Genomic DNA, 19,238 nt, shown 5'->3' on the forward strand with positions numbered 1-19,238 from the left:
TTATTAATACAGAGAAGGATGCTGTAAGAGTCATCAGTAAGATTCTTTAAAAACAATTTTCCTTGCCTGAAGTGTTTGCTGCAAGGGTCTTAGCTCAATTATTTTGCCACTGTGCCTTGTTAACTCTTACTCATTTGCTTGGAATTACTTCCTGTCTTCCATTCACCTGGACCAAATTCACCCATCTTTCAAAGTCATTTTACTTCTTGTGTACTGTTTTCCATAGTGGCTCTGTGAATTTACAATCCTACCGGGGCGCCTGGGTGGCTCAGTTGGTTAATTGTCTGCCTTTGGCTCAGGTCATGATCCCAGGGTCCTGGGATAAGCCCCACATCGGACTCTGCTCAGCGGGGAACCTGCTTCTCCCTCTCCCCGCTGCTCGGGCTCTCTTTCTATCAAATAAATAAATGAAGTCTTAAAAAATAATTTACAATCCTTCCAACAGTGTGTGAGGGTTCCCTTTTCTCTGCATTCTCACCAAAGCTTAGTTCTTGTCTTTTTGATAATAGCCATTCTGACTGGTGTGAGGTCGTTGTGGTTTTGAATTGCATTTCTCTGATGATTAGTGATACTGAGCATTATTTCCTGTGTCTTCTGGCCATCCATATGTCCTCTTAGAAAAATGTTCATTCAGGTTCTCTGCCTATTTTTTAATAGGATTATTTGAGGGTTTTTTGGTGTTCAGTTCTAGGAGTTCTTTATGTTTTGGATACTAACCCCTTATCAGATACATTATTTGCAAATATCTTCTCCTATTCAGTAGGTTGCCTTTTTAGGCTGTTATGTTTACATTTTTATTTGTGTCAAAGTATTTTTTTTATTTCCTCTGTGATTTCCTCTTTGACCCGTTGATTTTTTAGTAGCATGTTGTTTAGCCTCCACATGTTTGTTTTTTTCCTGTGTTTTTTTTCTGTAACTGATTTCTAGTTTCATGCCATTGTGGTTATAATAGATGCTTGGTATAATTTCTGTGTTCTTAAATTGATTGAGACTTGTTAAATGGCCTAACACGTGATTTGTGCTGGAGAATGTTCCATGTGCACTTGAGAAGAAGCGTATTGTGCCAGGGTTGGGTGGTGTTTGTTAAGTATATCTGGTCTAGTGTGTTGTCAAAGCCAGTGTTTCCTTACTAATTTTCTGTTTGGATAATTTGTCTATTGCTGTAAGTGGGGATTAAAGGCCCCTATGATTATTGTGTATTACTGTCGATTTCTTTTTATAACCAATAATTTTTTTAATATATATTTAGGTGCTCCTCTGTTGGGTATATAGATATTTACAATTGTTATATCCTATCATTGGATCGATCTCTTTATCATTAAGTAAAACCTTGTTTTGTCTGTAGTAACAGTTTTTGTTTTAACGTCAATTTTGTCTGACATAGTGTTGCTACCCCAACTTTTTTTTTTTCCACTTCTATTTGCGTGGAATATTTTTTTCAATCCCTTCACTTTCAGTCTGTGTGCGTCTTTACGGCTGAAGTGAGTCTCTTGTAGGCAGCATATAGATGGGTCTTGATGTTGTTTTTAAAGACTATTTATTTGTGGGGCGCCTGGGTGGCTCAGTCATTAAGCGTCTGCCTTCGGCTCAGGGCGTGATCCCGGCGTTCTGGGATCGAGCCTCGCATCAGGCTCCTCCGCTGGGAGCCTGCTTCCTCATCTCCCACTCCCCCTGCTTGTGTTCCCTCTCTCACTGGCTGTCTCTCTCTCTGTCAAATAAATAAATCTTTAAAAAAAAAAAAAAAACATTTGAGAGGGAGAGAGAGAGAGAGAACACACAGAGGGAGAGGGTACGGGGGAAGCAGACTCCCCCCACTGAGCAGAGAGCCTGATGTGGGGCTTGATCGCAGGACCTGAGGTGAAGGCAGATGCTTAACAGACTGAGCCACCCAGGTGCACCAGTGGTTCTTGTTATTTTATCCATTCAGTCACCCTGTGTCTTTTTTGAAGCATTTAGACTATTTACATTTTAAGGGGTTATTAATAGTATGTACTTATTGCCATTTTGCCAATTGCTTCCTGGGTTGGATTTGGTTTTGGGGTGAGGTTTTGTTTGTTGTGGGGGGGAAGGTGTAGTTCTGTTTCTTTATTCCACTCATACTGTCTTCCCTCATGATGTGATGACTTTCTTTAGAGTTAGGCGTGGATTCCTTTTTCGTTTTTTGGTTTTTTTGTATCTATTAACAGGGTTTTGGTTTGTGGTTACCATGAGGTTCCTATTATGACATCCTGTGTATATAATCGTAGTCTTTGTTAAGTTGATGGTTGCTTAAGTTCAAACACATTTTAAAAGCACTCCTTTTTTACTCCCCCACATGTTTTATGTATTATGTTGTCATATCTTACATCTTTTTACTTTGTGTTATCTGTTGACTGATTTTTCTGCGTAACAATTGATTTCACTACTTTTGTCCTTTTACCTTCATACTGGCTTTATAGGTGATCTGTCTTCACTGTATGTTTGCTTTTATCAATGAAGTTTTGTTTTCACCATTTTCTTCAAGTTATGGCCTATTCTTTTCACTTAAAGAATTCCCTTTAACATTTCTTGCAAGGCTGGTTTAGTGGTGATAGACTCCTTCATCTTTTGTTTGTCTTGCAGACTCTTTATCTCTCCTTTCATTCTGAATGATAACCTTGCTCAGTACAGTATTCTTGGTTGTAGGTTTTTTCCCAGCACTTTGAATATATCATGCTACATTCTTCTGACCTGCAAAGTTTCTGCTGAAAAATCATCCTTATCGAGTTCCCCTTGTAACTGTTTCCTTTACTCTCGATGCTTTTAAGATTCCCTGTTTATCTTTAATTTTTGCTATTTAAATTATTATGCATTGGGGTAGACCTTCTTTGTTTCATTCTCCCTTTGTGGGACCCCCTTTGTGTTCTAGAGCTGGATATCGTTTCCTTACAGGTTGGAGAAATTTTCAGCCGTTATTTCTTCAAATAAGCTTTCTGCCCCTATCTCTGTCCTTCTGTGACCCCTGTAATGCAGATGTTCTTATACTTGATGCTGTTGCAGAGGTCCCTTAACATATCATTTTTTAAAAATTTTTAAAAGATTGATTGATTTATCAGAATGAGAGAGAGAAAGCACAAGCAGGGGGAGTGGCAGGCAGAGGGAGAAGCAGGCTCCCTGCTGAGCAGAGCCCGATTAGGACTCGATTCCAGGACCCTGGGATCAAGACCTGAGCCAAAGACAGATGCTTAACCAACTGAGCCACCCAGGTGTCCCACATAGCCTCATTTTTTAAATTCTTTTTTTCTTTTTGCTCTTCGGCTTGGTTGCTTCCCATTACCCTGTCCTCCTGATCACTGATCCATTCTTCTGCATCCTCTAATCTGGCATTAATTCCCTCTAGTTTGTTTTTCATATTTTCTCTCTCTTTGTTGAAGTACTCACTGAATCATCCACTCTTCAATCCAGCGAATATTGTTATAACCATTACTTTGAGCCTTTAATCAGGTTGAATACTTATTTCCATTTTGTTTAGTAGTTCTTTTTTCTTGGGTTTTGTTTTGAACTTTCATTTGGATCATATTCCTGTCTCCTCAGTTTGTGTGACTCTCTGTGTGTCTGTATTAGGTAAGTCATCTCCCTCTCTTGTCCTTGAAAGTAGTGGCCTTATGTAAAACGTGTCCTGTGGCGCCCGGTAGTGCATTTCCCCCACCCTGGTCACCAGGCCCAGGCCCTCCCGAAATATTTTGTGTGGGGGCTGCAGGCACCCTTCTGATGTAGACTGGTCCAAGCCTACTGTGGGTGCAGTGGTAGGCACGGCTTGCCCCCAGCACAGCTGGTTTAGAGGTCAAGCTACAAGTGTTGCAGGTGTGCTGGTGGATGCGGCTGCCCTCCCTCCTTTGTCCACATTTGGTTTGGAGAGGCACTGGTTCTGACTGAGGCTCCCTACCAGGTGTGGTGGGATGGGAGCCACTTGGGATGGACACCTTTGGGTGGGGGGTTCTACAGGGGACCATGGGGTGGGGCAAGTAGTGTTAGCAAGGTAGATGGAGAGTGTCACAACTGGCTTCCACCAGCATCGGGCAGTAAGGCTGAAGGAGGACAGGGAAAATGGCACCTGCCCACACTTCTCTTTCTGGAGAAAGTTCCTGCAGATTCCTGCTCTTCTGGCACATGCCCTATAATTAGTCAATAAATCCCTGTCACGTATAACCCACGTGCTTTTCAAATTGCTCCCTCTGTGCTGGGTCTCAGAATGAGTGATACAGTGCACTGGCCCTTTAAAAGCAGAGTCTCAGTATAGCCTTCCAACTCCTGGAGTGGAGCCCCACTGATTTTCAAAGCTAGATGTTATGGGAGCTCCTCTTCCCTGTGTGAAACTCCAGGGCAAGGGTGCCCAGTAGGGGCTTGATCCCCCACTCCTCAGGGAGGACCTCTGCACCTGTGATATCCTTCCTTCAGCCCCAGTGGGTTGCCACACTGCGGATTTGGTTCCAGACTACGTCTCTTCCTCTCTTTGCCTGTCAGTGTGGCTTTTTCTTTACCTCTTTAGCTCTGGAGAAGCTGTTCTGTTGGTCTTCAGGGCCTTCTCAGAGTGAGTTCCACTGTATGTGGTTGCAGTCTTGGTAGGTTCGTGGGCGGAGATGAGCTCAGGGTCCTCCTACACCGCCATTTTCCCAAGCTCCTCATCTTTATTTTTAGTTTTGATGCATAAAGTGACAAATTGTCTAAATCTGGCTTGTTTTGTAGATAAAGCAATGGTTTTAAAACATCACCCAGACAAACGGAAAGCAGCTGGTGAACCAATAAAAGAAGGAGATAATGACTACTTCACTTGCATAACTAAAGGTAAGAAAATACTTTGGAGTCAGGAATTTCTAATAGTGATGATTATTTATTAAGTGCTGGGAATGGATTTCTAGTGTATATTCTGTAGTTAACTATACCATGACATTTGAAAACATTTTCAGTTATATCTGGTTGTTTCTGATAAACTGCCCCAGAGCCTCACTACAACAAAGTGAGGTTCTCCCAACCAGCAGCGTCCGCAGTACCTGGCAGCTTTTCGGGAACGCAGCAGCTTGGCCCCCACCCCAGGTCTGCTGACACAGTCTGCATTTTAATGAAATCATCAGGTGATTCTTAGGAGAAGCTCATCCTAGAGTTAATTCATCGTAAGTGTTATGTCTAACAAGAATACTAATTTCTCCATTTCATATACTTTGTAGGACTAAATTGTCCCTCAGATGTTTTGATAATTTAAATCCAAAAATTGATTATATCCTGCTATGGACCCTAAGACAGTTGATTGCTGTTTGCATAGCCATGTCTTCATTAAGCAAATTAATATAGGTTGTTGCCATTTCTAAATGTGTCCTTAAATGTGATTTTACTCTTAACTCGGGGCTTGAATGCACGACCCCGAGGTCAAGACCTGAGCTGAGATCAAGAGTCGGGTGCTTAACCAACTGAGCCACCCAGGTGCCCCTAATTTTACATTTTGGTGGTAAAATTTTAAAATTGTGTACATACCTTTCAAACTTACTCTCTTTGGCCCATTCTTACACAGTGCTCAAGATGCTAAAGATTCTTTGATTTTTTTTACAACCTTGGAATCTAACGGTTAATTTTCTATGTCTTTTTCCTCGGAGTCATGCATTCTTAAGGGTTGACTAACCATTGTTTTGTTATGCGCCTTCCAGAAGAGATTGTGAAGGAAATTGTGAAGTGAGATTATATCCCAGTAGTGCTGGAGGTGTCATTACCCAGATTCAGTCTCTTCCTGCCCACAAGCACACAAAATTTTTAAATATGAAAAATAATAACTTTTTTTTAAAGAAGGGGATTTTTTTTTTCCTCACAGGAAAAAAATGTAGAGTCATGGTAATTTGACCTTACCATTTTTTCCTCAGCGTATGAAATGTTATCTGATCCAGTGAAAAGACGGGCATTCAACAGTGTAGATCCTACTTTTGATAACTCAGTTCCTTCTAAAAGTGAAGCAAAGGACAATTTCTTCGAAGTGTTTTCCCCAGTGTTTGAAAGGAATTCTAGGTGAGTTAAGGGATCCCCTTGTGATTGTAATGCTATATCGGCTTGCTGCATGCGCTTCCAGACGTCTGCGTCGTTCCTCTGATAAAGAGTTTTTGCTCTCTTCCTCCTTCTCTACAGAGTTGAGCTCCTCTGGTGAACGTACTGCTCTTAATTTATTTAGCTCTCTGAACAGAAGTTCTGCCTTTCCATGGCGAGATTCCTTTACACCTCATGGGATGTTTTTCTTTTAGATTTCCCTTGTGGGGAAAGAACAATGGCTGACTTTATGTAGTGTGATATTATTATTTAGGTGACGGTAATTTCCCATTCTTTTGCTTCCCCTTTACTAATGTGCATGTACTCTGGCCCCTTATCATTTGATAAAGCTTTTGTTCTTTCTGAACTGAGCTGTTTCTTGGAGCATTTCATCATCAGAAGGTGCTCTGACAAAGGATGATCTAAAGTCAGTTTTTAAATAGTATGTATCAATATTCTACATTTTTTGGTTCCATCTGCACTGGAAGGTTTCCTTAGAGCACAGCGTGGCTGCACATCGGCATCGCCTGGAGAGCTCGAAGAACTCCTGATGGCTGTGTGCCACCCGGAGAGATTGTGCTTTAGCTGTGATTTCGATTTAATGAGCTTGGAATGTCTGTCGGCATTTAAATACCCAGGTGATCCTAATGTGCAGTCAGGTTTGAGGCCCACTTCATTGGCTTAGTGCAGCTTAGTATTTTCTCCACCCATTCTCATTTTTGTTTTGTCATAGTGTTGAAGGTGGTAAAAACAAAATAGTGTAATATATTCTGTTGTGGAATGGCTTCCTAGAGTGGAAAACATGGGTCAGTAACAGCCTCAGGATCCTTTCAGAGATGATGGGTGAGGTGTTGAACTGAGAAGTCTGACTCATGGGGGGGTGGTCATGGTGACGAAGGGGTGGGAGTCATCTCTCTGAAGTAACATTTTTTAAAAATCTGGGCCTACAGGTTGCTTCTGTAACTGGCTGTTTAGAGGCAGGAGTGAGTGTGCCTGGGCGAGGCGGCTAGCGCCTGATTTTCCTATCCAGTGTGGCAGCTGCTAATTCATGGAGCTGAAGACCACCTGACGATGAGAACACTGTGTCATTGTTTTCTTCCCAACCCGGTCAACCCTTCTCCTCTCGCGCTGCACCTGCATTGTTCAATACCCCACTGCGGATCTTCCAGCACCATCTCTTAGTTGTAGGGAAGGGAGATTATAGGGGCTTGGTAAAAATGGTTTTTTAATAAATTAGCTTGTCTGTTGACCGTTACACAGAATTTTAAACTGAATTTTTCTCTTTTAATGTTTCAGATGGTCAAATAAAAAAAATGTCCCTAAACTTGGTGATATGAATTCATCATTTGAAGATGTAGATGCATTTTATTCTTTCTGGTAAGTGAATACACTGTTTCTATGATGCTTCCCTTTTTTAAAAGGATAATTATTCAATATTTGCTTGTTCATAAATTAACTGAAGGATAGAATCACAGAACCTTTTCTGAACAAAAGCACTCTATTCAGAAATAATCATAAAGGTTTTCGTATGGTGCTATATTATCTCCTATGTGATGTTTGGGTTTTCATGATTTTCTAATCTGTTTTCTAATAATCAGATCTCTAGATGTCAAGAATACTATATTGGTAAAAAAAAAAGTGGAAATTAAGGAGCCATTTAATTTCAATAAAAATAAATACCTTTGCATTTTCTTGCTAATAAAAATACTTGAATACATGAGGAAGGCAGTGCTGCTTTGTCTCTGTAACTAATACACTAGTGTTTAATAAACACTATATTCATGGGCAATTCATAATTGTGCTATCTTTTCTCCTTAAGTATCTGGTGAATGAAAGCATAAGATAAATGTGAAACAAAAATATCCAAATTTAGCTGGACCAGTTGTAGTTGCTTTTTCCCTTCAGGTGATACAAATCAGAGATGCAGTAGCCACTTTGAGGGTTTCCTTAAGACTTGACAGACTAGGACAGGTGAAGGTAGGGAGAACTTTAACAAGTCCCAGGCAAGAGAGAAAGCTAATGGAGATGGCAGGGAGCTGTGATTTTAAGTTAGGGGTGATGAATGTACTTCTAGATTCTCATACCAAGTACAGTGTCATTTAAGAAAGAGGAAGCATCGTGTTCGTTCCACCAGTGGGGGGTGGGGATCTACTAAGACAGACTCATCCACTTGCCATTAATGTTTCTTAGAATTACGTGCATGTAACTTAATTTTAAAAGGAAGATTTTTTTCATTTATTTTGGCTTAATTTTGTTTTTATTTATATTAGGTATAATTTTGATTCTTGGAGAGAATTTTCTTACTTAGATGAAGAAGAAAAAGAAAAAGCAGAATGGTATGTATGTAAGTCACTAATAAAGGAAGACAGTTATTTGGTTCCCTGTTGTGATGTTGTATAAATATACTGCATGTATTTTCTTAAGTAATTTTCTTTGTGTATGCTTTTTTGAGTTTTTTAGTAGTATTTTGAAATCCCATCTCACAAGTTAAACTAGATGAGGCCAAATCAATAGTTGGTTATGATATGCTTAAGAAATTGCCAAGAAATATAATTGTCACAAAAGCTCAATTCAGCAAATTATTTTTCTTCTGTTTGCTTAACTGGTTTTAGTTTTCCACATGTGCATAGGGAAATGCTTTTGACATGAATATGCCCCCCAAAAAATCAACCAAAATTAAGTAGAATCACCCTTTAACTAATGTTATAGTGACATGGCATTTTAACTTTCTCAGACATTATTTACATATAAACTTATAAAATATTACATTTTCCAGTGATACCATCTATAATCAATAGTTTGCAATATTTTCTATTTTATAGTCGTGATGAGAGGAGATGGATTGAAAAGCAGAACAGAGCAACAAGGGCACAGAGAAAAAAAGAAGAAATGAATAGAATAAGAACATTAGTTGGTAAGCATAACTGATACTTTTTAAAAGGTTCTTTAATTAAATACTGGATGTTGAAAAAGTTAACTTTTTTTTTTTTCTGGTAGACAATGCGTATAGCTGTGATCCAAGAATAAAAAAATTTAAGGAAGAAGAAAAAGCCAAAAAAGAAGCAGAAAAGAAAGCAAAGGCAGAAGCAAAACGGAAGGAGCAAGAAGCTAAAGAAAAAGTAAGATGAGAAAGCTGGATTTTAAGTGTTCATAAAATCTTTAATCCTCAGATATATTTAAAAAGCTATCATTTTGAGGGGCGCCTTGGTGGCTCAGTTGGTTAAGCGTCCGGCTCTTGATCTCAGGGTCATGAGTTCAAGTCCTGTGTTGGACTGTAGGCTGGGTATGGAGCCTACTTTAAAAAAACAAAATGAAACAAAACAACTGTAATCTTGTAGTAGAGATTTAGGTGCTACATGAATGAATCTTGATACTTTGGTACCATTGATACTTACAGGCATATTCCTTGCAGCAAATTTTTTTTTAAAGACTTTTTATTTATTTATATGACAGAGAGAGACAGCCAGCAAGAGAGGGAACACAGGGGGAGTGGGAGAGGAAGAAGCAGGCTCCAGCGGAGGAGCCTGACGTGGGACTCGATCCCAGAACGCCGGGATCACGCCCCGAGCCGAAGGCAGACGCTTAACGACTGAGCCACCCAGGCGCCCCTGCAGCAAATTTTTATTAAGTAAAAACATATATATTCCTTTAATACTATGCTTATTTCTAATGTGCCTGTTTTACATTACTACTAAATGTAGAACTGTACCAGCTGCTTTTCTCAGTTTAACCTTCAGTCTTCAATAAATTGACATGTGCCCTTTTTTCCTAATTTAAAGGTTGAATTTTTTGAATAAGATTATAGACATTTAGAAATCTGAATTTTCTTACTAAAATGATTTTATTTTCCATTATTAAAGCAAAGACAAGCTGAATTAGAAGCTGCTCGGTTAGCTAAAGAAAAAGAAGAGGAGGAAATTCGACAACAGGCATTATTGGCGAAGAAGGAAAAAGATATCCAGAAAAAAGCCATTAAGAAGGAAAGGCAAAAACTTCGAAACTCATGCAAGGTACGTCAGACTGTGTGAGAACCAACTCTAGGTAACAAATCCAATTGCTGGGGCGCCTGGGTGGCACAGCGGTTAAGCGTCTGCCTTCGGCTCAGGGCGTGATCCCGGCGTTCTGGGATCGGGCCCCACATCAGGCTCCTCCGCTGTGAGCCTGCTTCTTCCTCTCCCACTCCCCCTGCTTGTGTTCCCTCTCTCGCTGGCTGTCTCTATCTCTGTCGAATAGATAAATAAAATCTTTAAAAAAAAAAAAAAAAAAACAAATCCAATTGCTGATTAAACTTAGTATTTCTTTTCTTATACCATATAAATATAATTAAACTGTTATATACATTTTATCTCATTTAAAGATCTTAAATGCTTTTAAATTCACTTTTTAAAAAATTTCATGTGTGCATATTTCAGTATGCAAATGTGGTAATTGGTGTTTTGACATAAACATGCTATTTTCAAACCTAAAAAAAAACAAACCTTGCTCAGTATTCTGATAGTCCACATTTATCTCTTTGATTATCCCTACAATGTCTTTGTATGGGTGGTTTATTCAACTTAGGATCTAAATAGAATCATTCCAAAGGCTCCAGTTGTGTGTCTCCCAGTTGTCTGTAACAGATCCCCCCACCATCACCATCTCCTCTCCTTCTCGCATTGCCATTCATTTGTTGCAAAAACCAGATCATTTGTTCTGATGATGTCCCTTAGTTTGGTTTTGGCTGGTTGCTTCCTTAATGGTGTAAAATCAATATTTATCTTAGAAGAAGTTCTTTTGGAAGTTAAACTTGGGTTCCTTTTAGGAATCTGAAAGGTTTCATTTTTATCGAAATGGATATCATTTGGGGGAGTACTGGTAGCTTGCATTCAGATAGTTTTCACTGAAAAAGATTGACCAAAAAATCCCAGAAGTATTCAAATGTAGTTTTGTCTAAGAGCTGTTCTTAACATTTGAAGCTGGTAGAGTCAGGGACCAGTATTGTTCCTTATCAGATAGCACTGAATGAATAAATTAATGAACTGCCAAGCTGTAGGGAGACAGTATTGTATACCGTACCATAAATGCTTACTATGTGCAGAAACATTCTCTTTCATGTCGTTGTCCAGAGGCCCTAGATATTGGATCTATATTTTAATATATGCCGTCCTAAATCTTCAGTTAATATAATATAATTGAAATTAACCTGCCCCATCAGCAGGCTTTGAAGGAGGTTTAACCAAAATACAAGCACAGGTGGTCACTTCAGGCTTTTGGTCTGTAAGAGGAAACAAAATAGAAGAAAATGAAGTATTTTCCTCAGATTTCACCCAGAAAATTGTTTTGAGAAGGATGCATTTTATCATAGTGGTAAAGAGTTGGGGCTGAGAGCAAGCTGCCTGGGTTTGAAGTCATTCTCTATTAGACACTTACTGTCTGTGGGCTCTCAGGTTACTTCACCCCCTTTGTGCCCCAGTTTCCTCACCTATACAGTAGCTGAAACAGTACCTATTAATAGAATTAGGGAGTTTAAATGAGATCGTTCACAGTAGTACTTAGCACATGGGCATGTAATGAGAGATCCGCAAAGACTCTGAAAGACCAGGTAGAAAGCTGGAATAGTTCTTAGAGATGTCGCATAAATGAGGGTAAATGTTCTGGCATTAGGTAACTGTTTTATTGCTCCTTTCCAGGATGAGTTATTATTCATTTATCAGATATCTGGTGAGCACTTGCTATGTGCTAAGCAGTTACAATTGATGTAGATATAATTATGATACGGTCTTTACCTTCCAGAAATCTGGTTAATGGTGGAGAATTAAAAGTAAACACTTTAAGATGAGTACTAGCAAGAGAGGTACCAAAAATGTAGTCAAGGAGGGCTTCCTGGATCTGGTAGGATTTAAGCAGCTGAAGCAGCGTATGCATGAGATCAGAGATGAGAGAGGTCAGGGAGCAGGGAAGGAAGGCAGAGATCCAGGAAGCGCAGGTTAAACGAGCCAGAGGCAGCTGTGAAGAGGTAAGGAGCTGGGTCTTGAAGGACGTTACATGTCTTGCTAGTTCGTACCTGCTACTGAGTTGGTTGGTTTCAGTCAGGATGATGAGAGAAGACCAGAGGCAGAGACAGTCGGGAGTCTTTTGCCATAATCCCGGTGAAAGAGAGTATTGTGCCTTTAACTGAGAGAGGGTGGGAATAGAAAAGGTGGAGGAAATGAACCGGTGTTCGGGAGGTGGGATAGACTGCTGCCTGTGTGCCACTGATTGTATGTTGGAGGTGGTTAATACAGGAGGATTTAGGTATGTTCTGGTTTCCTGCATGGGGCACTGGGTGGATGATGGTATAATTCAGTGAAATAGAAAACAAAGAAGAAAAAGCTGAAAGGAAATGATGAGTTCAGAACTGTTTACTGCCATTCCCACCTGCTCCAGTTGACTTCAGTTTAGGGCATGTTGAGCACATGAGATGCTCAGATGGAAATTCTGAGTGGGTGGTTGGCTGTACAAGTCTGGAGTGCAAGAGTGAGATCACTAAAGTCTTCCCTGTCTCAGTGCCACTAGGAACCATGTGAGTAGATCAGCCAGAGAGGGTTAAGAGGGAGGAGGGTGGAGGATGCAAACACCCTAGTGAAGGTACTGATAGAGGAAGAGAGCCTGGGAAGGAGCGACCCAGACAGGTAGGAAGAAAATCAGCAGGGGCGCCTGGGTGGCTCAGTCATTGAGTGTCTGCCTTCGGCTCAGGGCGTGATCCCGGCATTCTGGGATCGAGCCCCACATCAGGCTCCTCCTCTGGGAGCCTGCTTCTTCCTCTCCCATTCCCCCTGCTTGTGCTCCCTCTCTCGCTGGCTGTCTCTCTCTCTGTTGAATGAATAAATAAAATCTTTAAAAAAAAAAAAAAATCAGCAGTGCTTTTAGACACTAGGGAAGGGTCAGCAGTAAAGCAGCACTGGGACCTTAGCGAGAGCCAGAGTGCATGGATTAAGGACATTAATTAATTAATGTCTCCATTAAAGAATGGGAGACATTGCACACACTCGTTAGTTAATCATAATTTTTCTTATACCCCCTGTTCTTAACACATTACATTATCTTTAATTACACATTTATTTTTTTTAAAGGTTTTATTCAGCTTTCCTTTTTTTTTTTTTTTTGGAACAGAGAGAGAGACAGAGGGAACACCAGGGAGAGTGGGAGAGGGAGAAAGCAGGCTTCCCGCTGAGCAGGGAGCCTGATGTGGGGCTCGATCCCAGGACCCAGGCGCTTAACAACTGAGCCACCCAGCCGCCCCTATAATTGCACATTTAAAGCACAAAGAGAATAGGCAGCCCAACAAAGAGAATTTTGAGTCATCGTACAGAATTTGATTCTTAAGTGGTTCTCTGGGGAATCATTCTTTTATAACATCCAGAGATCGATCTTCCACACCATCACCTTTTTTCTGACCCCCCATCCTCTTGGTAATGGCTTTTTATTGCCAAAGGGTCAGGGAGGGCCTGGGGGCATGGCTGTTAATGTTTAGAAGGCCGTGCACTCACCGCAGGAATCTCTCGAGGACTTAATATTTTGCAGTTGTGTTTATGGACATATTCTTCAGTGTCTGTAGTTTTTTAAAAGATAAAAATATTTGTGTTTGTGCTTCTAGACCTGGAATCACTTCTCTGACAATGAGGCAGAGCGGGTTAAAATGATGGAAGAAGTGGAAAAACTTTGTGATCGGCTTGAACTAGCAAGGTATAGCTATAGGAGTGCTGTTGAAGCCTTGTCTTGGGCTTGGGATAAAGTCTGACCCCCTTTTTTCCTTTAGCTTACAGTGCTTGAATGAAACACTCACATCATCTACAAAAGAAGTAGGAAAGGCTGCTCTGGAAAAACAGGTAATAGAACACATCACTTCTACCTTTATTTAGCATTTAATTCTGCTTATAGTGTTGCTTTCACCTCAGTATTTATTTCCCTACCTCACATGTAAGGTACGAGTAAGGGCAAGGAATCTCCTTTCTCTTTGTGTCCTCCGGTATGTTTCAGTAAGTGCTATTGTTACTTTAAACTGGATTTAGTCTGTAAAGTTGTTACTGTGTAACATGTATTTGATTTGGGGTATCTATAGCATATTAATCGTTTTTTCAAAGTCACTGTTAGAAAAAATAATTGTTTTGACTATTCCTTGAGCATCTTTGTAGGATAGTAACATTTAGAACCAAAAGAAATCTATGTTCTGTCTAGTGTACACCTTTTATTTTACAGATGAGGAAACAGGCCCAGAAATTCAATTCAGTGTAACAAGTATTAGTGCCTACAATATATAGCACTGTGCCTAGGTAGTTTGCAAAAATGCCTCATGCTCTTGCTGCTTCAAAGGAGTTCAGGAACAGTTACGCTGAAGAGAAGAGGCCTGAGGACCGGAAGATGGAGGGTCTGAAAGTTCCCAGTGCAGGGCAGAGTGGTGAGGGAAGGCTCAGTGAAGGGTGCGAGCCAGCCTTGAAGGGATGGACAGTGCTAAGACGAAGGTCAGAGGAAAGCATGAACCCTAACATATAGGTAGGAGCAGCAAGGGGGAGAAGTGGGAGATGAAGACGGTTAGGAAAAGTAGAGCCAAATTAAGCAGGTTTTTAATACCGTGACGACTATTTTCCATTACTGCAGATGTTTGAGTAGCAAAAGGTTAATGTACTTTCAGTCTGGCTTTTGTTGGCGGGATGCGCCAGAGAAGTGTGACTAGTTCTAAGACTCTCACTGGAAGGACTTGGGCTGTGAGGGATGATGGCAGTCACTGGAATCGCTGGCTCTGGGTGACTGGTTCTGAGGGCTGGAAGAGGGGAAATAAGTCACAGATGACCCCTAGAGAGCTGTTGACAGAAGCAACAAGGCCAAGTAAAGGTTTTCTTGTTTTTTGCTTGTGCATGTTTGAAGGTAGACTGGAATTAACAGTGTAAAGGGTGGAACTTCAGGATGAAACACTGGCCACTATCTATGCCTTTACCTTTTGGTGGAGAATAAACGAGGTTATCTTCTGAAAGAGTGGCTTTGAGCTTAAAGAGAGGTTTGAAATCGCCCTTATGTGCGAATAACCCAGTGACTGTAGACTTGACAAGTCGTGTCCAAGGCAAATAGAAGTCACAGGACGTGAATACAAGGCCGGTCAGGCCAAGGGTGGTTCTTGGTGCCTGGAGGCCAGAGTGAGGCAAAGCCAGAGTGAAAACCTGATGATGGCCGGTTTCGGGGCTGGCCTGGGAGGCCTATAGGGCATTGTCAGGAGGATGCTGAGAAGTGAGAACCACAGAGCCCAGCCAGAGAGGGAGTGTAGCAAGATGTTTTAAGTCCCTGACTTACCCGTGATATTTGTGTAGATAGAAGAAATAAATGAGCAAATTAGAAAAGAGAAAGAGGAAGCTGAGGCTCGAATGCGCCAAGCATCCAGGAATGCAGAGAAATCAACTGGTGGAAGTGGAAATGGCAGTAAAAACTGGTCAGAAGATGATCTGCAATTACTGATAAAAGCTGTGAACCTCTTCCCTGCTGGAACAAATTCAAGGTACTGGTTTTAATGAAGCTTTTTTTAAAAGATTGTATTTATTCATGAAAGCACAAGCAGAGGGAGGGGCAGAGGGAGATGGAAAAGCAGGCTCCCTCTTCAGCGGGGAGCATGATGGACGTGGGGCTTGGTCCTGAGCCGAAGGCAGACCCTTAACCAACTGAGCCACCCAGGCGCCCCTAATGAAACTTCTCTTGAGCTCATACTAGAGCCTAGGGAAAATGCAGACAACACCCGAATAGCATTGGTTGCAGCAGAAACTTCCAGGGTTATGCCTGAGTCTAGACAGACTCATTCCACTGAATTCAGTGCCACGGTAGGAAGTGTGAAAAGCAGAGTGCATTTTGAACCTACAAGATTTTGCACTTTCACCAACACATGTACAGGAGGATGCTTCACTGATTTCTCAGGAAATTAAATTTTATGACACATAAACCTTGACTTTCACGCTGGCCTACTCCATCATGGCTTGTCCTGGGAATTAGATCGCGTTCAAGTTTCTCTTAGTCTTAATCCTCCTTTCTTGACTCCCACATCAAACCAAAACTTACTGCAAGTCTGAGTTTAGAACTCAAGAAGCTTTCAAGATCCAGCCTCCCTCTTTCTATAGAAGGGGAAACTAAAACTCTTTGCAGAATCTCTCTTCACGTATGGTCTTATTACTCTTGGTTTGTACACAGAAATCGTTAAGGTTTTTATAGACTTGAAACCAAGATTATATACAATTGGTTTAAACATACAGAATGCAAAAGCTATAATCCGGTTAGAGTAATGAGACCACCAGCAGAGCTAATTCTGTAGATATTATAGCTAACCCCATGCATTACAGTTGGAAGATTCATTCTAGCTTTTATTTGGGCATTTTACCCTCTAACTTACATCGCTGTCTCTAGATGGGAAGTTATCGCGAATTACATGAACATACACTCTTCTTCTGGAGTCAAGAGAACTGCCAAAGATGTTATTGGCAAAGCAAAGAGTCTTCAAAAACTTGGTGAGCAAATCTTAGTTTCTTTGCTACGTTGAATACGTATTTTTAAAATAAACTGTGCAGTTTAATGAAAGACTAAATGAGATGATCTGTGATATATTTCTTTTTTCATTTCTCAGACCCTCATCAAAAAGATGACATAAACAAAAAGGCTTTTGATAAATTTAAAAAAGAACATGGAGTGGTGCCTCAAGCAGACAATGCAACACCTTCAGAACGATTTGAAGGTAATGAGATCGTTTTTCTTTAGAAAATGCTAGGCATGTACTCACACTGCGACAGACAAGACCCGGGGTCTATGGTCAGAATAACTGGAAAATAAAGTGTTTTCACAGACTAGAAGGTGGAAAGGAAGCATTTCTAGGACCGTCCTAGACTGACCTCACCGACACCACTGAGAAGTGCAGTTCTTCCATTTCAGATGCATTAGGGGAGGGGCGGGCTTTGTTTTGTTGACCAGACTTTACAAATCAGTATTAAAGGATATTGGGCCAGTTGAAATTTGAATGAGGTCTACAGACCAGATAATAGTATTTTATCAAGGTTAATTTCCTGATTTTGAAAAATACACTATAATGTTCTTGTTTTTAAGGAAAAATGAAGTTAAGGAGTAAAGGGCATCGTGTCTACAACTTTACATGGTTCAGAATAAATTATGTCTGTTAATGTACAGAGAAAAAACAAGCGTGGTAAAAATGTTCAGATTTGGGGAACCTGGGGAGCATGTACAGGGAATCTTCATTTCAAAATAAAACTTAGTTAAAACCTGTTAGGGTGCTCACATTGTCCTGGGTGTTCTTCCCTGGACCAGTGTGTTTCAAACTGCAAACTGTGACCCACAGATGGGTCATGAACAGAAAATATCAGAGAGCATTACACCTCTTACATAAGTGGTATCGTTTGTAAAACTTTTGTCCATGTATACATTTGGGGTACGAACTTTTTTTTCTGTGTGGCTGACAACAAAGATGGGAAAAGTTATATTTCACTTGATGCATTTGTGAGCCATCAGTCTGTTCTTCCCTAAACTAATCTTGGGATAGGCCTTCCAAATCACAGTTCCAAATACATGTTTTGGTATTAACTAACTCTATTTGATAACCTATCAAATGATAACCTATCCTCGAAGTCCCACTTTTCCTGTATTCTTAATCTGGTTTATTATCCCAAAATTTCAGTATGAAAATAGTAAAGAGGCTTATGCTATAAAGAGCAAAAAATCCTACTGTCGTTGCAAAAATCATTGGGGTGATTTTGGTTTTTTTGGTCTAGGCTGGGCATTATTTAGGCTCTTTTAAGGTTAAGTAACAAAGGGAAGTTCCAGGACACTTGGAGGGCACTTCTAAAGGCTTTATTTTCCTGCTCCTTGTGTCCTTTATCTTTTTTCCAAGAGAGGAAATAAATTCAATCTATGGTGTTAAATGTGGGCCTGAGACCAGTGAAACGAAATTCCACTAAGGGCTTCCTGGAATTTAAAAGCTGACTTCAGCTTTTTAACCATTTAACGTTTTTGTTTTGTTTGTGATGTGTAATCTTTACATCCTTAGGAAGACCTACATTTGTTTCTGATAGTGTGTGAGAGGTCTTGTCAAGCACAAAGGGGTTAGTTTAATAGAGGTTCTTACTAGCATTAGCTCCACAAAAATTTAGTCGATGGATGTCAGAAATGCCACACTGGAACACACAATCCGATGCCCCTAGAGCACTGAAATCTCGGGCACTTGGCTTAATTTTGTTAGGCTCTTTCCTCCAGTGTAGAAAGAGAATGTTTTTCAAGGTCTCACCCACCTGAAAGTCTGAGGCAGCTCTCCTACGACTTGTGATTGTGTTTTTCAGCCAGCCCGTCTGGTGAGGACAGTGTTAGGTTGTAAGAGATGAGCAACACGAGGCAGGTGTTTCTGACTATGCTTAAAACAAAAAACCTCTGAGATATTTGGGGGGATGTGAGCAGTTTTAAGTTTCTTCTCTCATTTAGTACTTTAGAGATTTTCATGTGTTTCATCTCTAAAGTTTGTTCAGAATTACCACAGCTTTGAATGGCCACTGACCAAGATAACCGTGCACCAGGACTCTTCCGGGAGGGCACTGCAACAGAATTTTCTAAGATTTTTCAAATACAAATCTTTCTTAAACAGGTCCGTGCACAGATTTCACCCCTTGGACAACAGAAGAACAGAAGCTTTTGGAACAAGCCTTAAAAACGTACCCAGTAAATACACCTGAAAGATGGGAAAAAATAGCAGCAGCAGTGCCTGGCCGCACAAAGAAGGACTGCATGAAGCGATACAAGGTGAGCCGTGTTTCGAGTCCATTACCGTTTCACCTGAGCGGCTTTCTAGCTCTGGCCCTTAGCACACATCAGCCTCGTCAGTGGTGTCTTAATGACAGACTTACCCTCTCTGAATGTTTTGCATACGTGCACAAGCCAGTGCTAGGAAAGCATGCCAGCTCTGACCTCTGTGCCAACCCCTTTCTGCCTTCCTAGGAACTTGTCGAGATGGTAAAAGCAAAGAAAGCTGCTCAAGAGCAGGTGCTGAATGCAAGTAGAGCCAAGAAATGACTTATGACAATCTTTGTTGTGTGTGCATTTTTATAATAAAACTGAAAATATTGTACACATTTTCATTCTTAAAATTATAGTGGTAATTTGAAAGTGTGCTGATCTACCGTTCAATGTGGTGGTCTTATCCTTTCAAAGTCAGATGCAGCATTTCATTC

General features: G+C 40.7%; 1 protein-coding gene across 2 annotated transcripts in view; it reads left to right on the forward strand.

Annotated features, from left to right (window-relative positions):
* The window catches only part of DNAJC2 (DnaJ heat shock protein family (Hsp40) member C2), a 33,745-nt gene extending 14,605 nt beyond the window's left edge, over positions 1–19,140 (forward strand). Inside the window, exons 4-17 of one of the 2 annotated variants that reach the window (XM_026504058.4) lie at positions 4,705–4,803; positions 5,868–6,009; positions 7,321–7,401; positions 8,295–8,360; positions 8,847–8,938; positions 9,022–9,143; positions 9,885–10,034; positions 13,640–13,728; positions 13,802–13,871; positions 15,345–15,529; positions 16,423–16,523; positions 16,640–16,747; positions 18,656–18,810; positions 19,006–19,140. In XM_026504058.4, the coding sequence (XP_026359843.2) occupies positions 4,705–4,803; positions 5,868–6,009; positions 7,321–7,401; positions 8,295–8,360; positions 8,847–8,938; positions 9,022–9,143; positions 9,885–10,034; positions 13,640–13,728; positions 13,802–13,871; positions 15,345–15,529; positions 16,423–16,523; positions 16,640–16,747; positions 18,656–18,810; positions 19,006–19,080 (1,535 nt within the window). In that variant the 3' untranslated portion in view covers positions 19,081–19,140. Of the gene's footprint in view, positions 1–4,704; positions 4,804–5,867; positions 6,010–7,320; positions 7,402–8,294; positions 8,361–8,846; positions 8,939–9,021; positions 9,144–9,884; positions 10,035–13,639; positions 13,729–13,801; positions 13,872–15,344; positions 15,530–16,422; positions 16,524–16,639; positions 16,748–18,655 lie in introns of both variants that reach the window. The other variant, XM_048212887.2, reaches the window with a different exon arrangement.
* Positions 19,141–19,238: the final 98 nt, after the last annotated feature.

This window comes from Ursus arctos, unplaced genomic scaffold (genome assembly GCF_023065955.2).
Source record: "Ursus arctos isolate Adak ecotype North America unplaced genomic scaffold, UrsArc2.0 scaffold_3, whole genome shotgun sequence".
NCBI lineage: Eukaryota > Metazoa > Chordata > Mammalia > Carnivora > Ursidae > Ursus > Ursus arctos.